The sequence below is a fragment of the Trifolium pratense genome, linkage group LG7, assembly GCF_020283565.1.
Source record: "Trifolium pratense cultivar HEN17-A07 linkage group LG7, ARS_RC_1.1, whole genome shotgun sequence".
NCBI lineage: Eukaryota > Viridiplantae > Streptophyta > Magnoliopsida > Fabales > Fabaceae > Trifolium > Trifolium pratense.
Window position 1 is genome coordinate 32,603,001 of NC_060065.1, and position 4,518 is coordinate 32,607,518.

At 38.0% G+C, this 4,518-nt stretch overlaps 1 protein-coding gene across 1 annotated transcript; it reads right to left on the reverse strand.

Moving 5' to 3' along the window:
• Nucleotides 1-3,499: 3,499 nt before the first annotated feature.
• On the reverse strand, nucleotides 3,500-3,811 carry LOC123896271 (14 kDa proline-rich protein DC2.15-like). The gene has a single exon (XM_045946682.1). It carries the CDS (start codon nucleotides 3,809-3,811, stop codon nucleotides 3,500-3,502), a length of 312 nt encoding a protein of 103 aa, XP_045802638.1.
• Between the last annotated feature and the right edge of the window lie 707 nt (nucleotides 3,812-4,518).

Consider the following 4,518-nt stretch of genomic DNA (forward strand, 5'->3'; position numbering starts at 1 on the left):
CTAATGAAAGAAGAAAAAAAAATGGTCAAAGAAATTATATTGAAGAAGTCCCACATCGCTTAGAATGATGAAGCAATGGGGAAATCAAGGCTATATAATGGACTTAAGTTCTTTGTTTATAATTGCACCAGTCAGTAACACTTTAAGCTTATATTTGACTTTTTTGTTTTTCTCTTGTACTCTTGTATTAAAGGGTTGAGAGACGTAGTTAGGTATTTGCTTTGGAGAGTGTGGGTGTATTGGGAGCCAAGGGAAGGTTGAGGGTAGTCTATGTGTTGTAACAATTTTCACATAATGTTTATTCTCTGGTTGTCGGTTTTGACAACGGCCGTGGTTTTTTCTCCGGTTTTGGAGTTTCCACGTTATATTCTTGTGTTGTTGATTGCTTTCTTTTATTTTCTCTATGCTGGTTTTTCCCAACAATGGAAGAATCACGTTTGGCTTGTGGGAAATCAAGTCAAGGATATGGTGATGCAATTTGGGTTACACAAGGTCAGCCTGGAGAGGCGGTGGTAATAATACTCAACATCAGTCTGGAGAGGCGGTGATAAGAATACTCGGGTTACGTCTGAAACAACAACTTATTATGATGCGGAGGTGCTAGTGGAAGTTGAGAATCGGTGGAGTGTTGAGTCATGGACTTTGGAAGCTCCTATCACATGTGTTTGAAGAAGAAATACTTTTGAATCCCTAGAGCTAGTTGAAGGTGGAGTTGTTCATCTCGATGACGGAAAGCTTGTAAGGTTCAAGGTATGGGTGAGTTTCTTTTAACATAATGCGAGGTATTTTCTTGAACTTTGATGCATAGATAGTAGGTAGATACTTGTTAGATAGTTCTACTATTATTGGTTATGCATCTGTTACTAGTGGTGATTCTCATGTTTTGGTTAAGTTGTGGATCTTCGGGTGGGTACTTGTTAGTGACATGAGTTTGGTTGGACTAGTGAAACAAGGTTTACTAGGTGATGTAACTAAACTAGAATTGTTGGAGCCTAACAATGGCCTGAGGTGGTTTCATAGATGTTTGAAGTTTTTCAAGTGACACATTGGCATCACAGTTTACATGGATGCAAGGTGTGTGATGATAGCGTGCGGGCATTGGTTGGCATTGATGCAAGGTACGCGGTTATCTCGATGGCTGATGAACTTCCGGAGAAAGCCAACATGGAAGTTGCACCATAAATTTTCAGCGGGGTTTCGAGATGAAATTCTTGGGATGGCTTGGTTCCAAGTGAAGAAAAATCTTGGGATGGTTTAGTTTCAAGTGAAGAAAATTCTTAGGATGGTTTAGTTCCAAGTGGAGTGTACTCTTTATAGCGGAGTATGATAATTTAATTTGTTGATATAGACAATGAGAATTATGATTGTCGGTGAAGACAATGATTGTCGGTATAGACAATGAGAATTATGATTGTCGGTGAAAACAATGATTGTTGGTATAGACAATGGAGCGGAAGACAATGATTGTCGGTGTAGACAATGAAGATTGAAGACCATTACAATCAAGGTGGAGATTGTTGGGGTTGATTGCAAAGTAAGTACCACATTGCTAATGAAAGAAGAAAAAAAAATGGTCAAAGAAATTATATTGAAGAAGTCCCACATCGCTTAGAATGATGAAGCAATGGGAAAATCAAGGCTATATAATGGACTTAAGTTCTTTGTTTATAATTGCACCAGTCAGTAACACTTTAAGCTTATATTTGACTTTTTTGTTTTTCTCTTGTACTCTTGTATTAAAGGGTTGAGAGATGTAGTTAGGTATTTGCTTTGGAGAGTGTGGGTGTATTGGGAGCCAAGGGAAGGTTGAGGGTCGTCTATGTGTTGTAACAATTTTCACATAATGTTTATTCTTTGGTTGTCGGTTTTGACAACGGCCGTGGTTTTTTCTCCGGTTTTGGAGTTTCCACGTTATATTCTTGTGTTGTTGATTGCTTTCTTTTATTTTCTCTATGCTGGTTTTTCCCAACAATGGAAGAATCACGTTTGGCTTGTGGGAAATCAAGTCAAGGATATGGTGATGCAATTTGGGTTACACAAGGTCAGCCTGGAGAGGCGGTGGTAATAATACTCAACATCAGTCTGGAGAGGCGGTGATAAGAATACTCGGGTTACGTCTGAAACAACAACTTATTATGATGCGGAGGTGCTAGTGGAAGTTGAGAATCGGTGGAGTGTTGAGTCATGGACTTTGGAAGCTCCTATCACATGTGTTTGAAGAAGAAATACTTTTGAATCCCTAGAGCTAGTTGAAGGTGGAGTTGTTCATCTCGATGACGGAAAGCTTGTAAGGTTCAAGGTATGGGTGAGTTTCTTTTAACATAATGCGAGGTATTTTCTTGAACTTTGATGCATAGATAGTAGGTAGATACTTGTTAGATAGTTCTACTATTATTGGTTATGCATCTGTTACTAGTGGTGATTCTCATGTTTTGGTTAAGTTGTGGATCTTCGGGTGGGTACTTGTTAGTGACATGAGTTTGGTTGGACTAGTGAAACAAGGTTTACTAGGTGATGTAACTAAACTAGAATTGTTGGAGCCTAACAATGGCCTGAGGTGGTTTCATAGATGTTTGAAGTTTTTCAAGTGACACATTGGCATCACAGTTTACATGGATGCAAGGTGTGTGATGATAGCGTGCGGGCATTGGTTGGCATTGATGCAAGGTACGCGGTTATCTCGATGGCTGATGAACTTCCGGAGAAAGCCAACATGGAAGTTGCACCATAAATTTTCAGCGGGGTTTCGAGATGAAATTCTTGGGATGGCTTGGTTCCAAGTGAAGAAAAATCTTGGGATGGTTTAGTTTCAAGTGAAGAAAATTCTTAGGATGGTTTAGTTCCAAGTGGAGTGTACTCTTTATAGCGGAGTATGATAATTTAATTTGTTGATATAGACAATGAGAATTATGATTGTCGGTGAAGACAATGATTGTCGGTATAGACAATGAGAATTATGATTGTCGGTGAAAACAATGATTGTTGGTATAGACAATGGAGCGGAAGACAATGATTGTCGGTGTAGACAATGAAGATTGAAGACCATTACAATCAAGGTGGAGATTGTTGGGGTTGATTGCAAAGTAAGTACCACATTGCTAATGAAAGAAGAAAAAAAAATGGTCAAAGAAATTATATTGAAGAAGTCCCACATCGCTTAGAATGATGAAGCAATGGGAAAATCAAGGCTATATAATGGACTTAAGTTCTTTGTTTATAATTGCACCAGTCAGTAACACTTTAAGCTTATATTTGACTTTTTTGTTTTTCTCTTGTACTCTTGTATTAAAGGGTTGAGAGATGTAGTTAGGTATTTGCTTTGGAGAGTGTGGGTGTATTGGGAGCCAAGGGAAGGTTGAGGGTCGTCTATGTGTTGTAACAATTTTCACATAATGTTTATTCTCTGGTTGTCGGTTTTGACAACGGCCGTGGTTTTTTCTCCGGTTTTGGAGTTTCCACGTTATATTCTTGTGTTGTTGATTGCTTTCTTTTATTTTCTCTATGCTGGTTTTTCCCAACAAGAAGTATTATGGTCAGCAGTGATTGTTCCCAAGACACCAGCCTTGAGTGCAGCACAGAGACAAATTGAGGCATCGAGACCAACAAGACCATTGATGATTTTGCAGCAAGGTGTAGTTTTTGGTCGAATTTCTACTTTCAATGTATCCAACAGATCGACACAAACGTTCAATTTTTCGATTTGACAATTAGGTGCTGTCGTAGGACTCGGGATGGCGCCAAAGACAAGAGTAGAGACGAAAAGGAGACTAAGGGAGAGAATGGCAATGGATGCAACACTCTTTGAACCCATTTTGCAAATAATGCAAAAATTCTTGGTTCTAATTTTCGATAAGTAATTAATTAGGCTTGATTGTGGTTGATGAATGAATTTAGAGAGGTGAGGTGCAATATTTATAAGTAAAATGTTTTGTTTTTGGTTCTGAACGGATCTCTTTGAATTGAAGTAATTAGGCCATTAATTAATTCCTAACTAACTATCTATATATCTATCAACACATTTTGCCTAATTAAGTTATGAGTTGTTTTATTTTATTTTTTGTGAGTTCAATTTAGTTATTTGGAACATCGCATTATATATATAAAAGTCGGGGTCCGAATTTCATAAACTCCACTTATTTATTTTAAGGGTATGTTTGTTCTACTAAAAAACAAATGACTGGACGGGACAACTCACTACAAGAAAATCAACAAGTTGCCTGTGACGGTTTTGGAAGGTATTTCATTTGCTGCGGTTTTGAACTGCCACCATACCCTTTAGCGACGGTTTATGTGTGGTCAAAACTCCTGAGTCGGCACTGTGTTTGGCGACAGTTTTGAAAACTGCTAGATAAACTGCCAAAAAAATGGGGCAAAGTTATGGTGCATACCCCAGATTGCTTAGCGCGCCCCCCGGATTTTTTAAAAAAAAATCTTTGATTAATTGAATTTTAGTTTATTGATTAGGGATAATTTTCAGAGTATTATGTATGGTTAAATGTTTTAGTAGTTAGTTTTAAA

Excerpts from the sequence above, each read along its gene's own strand:
- LOC123896271 (XM_045946682.1), bottom strand. The coding sequence starts at position 3,811 with ATGGGTTCAAAGAGTGTTGCATCCATTGCCATTCTCTCCCTTAGTCTC.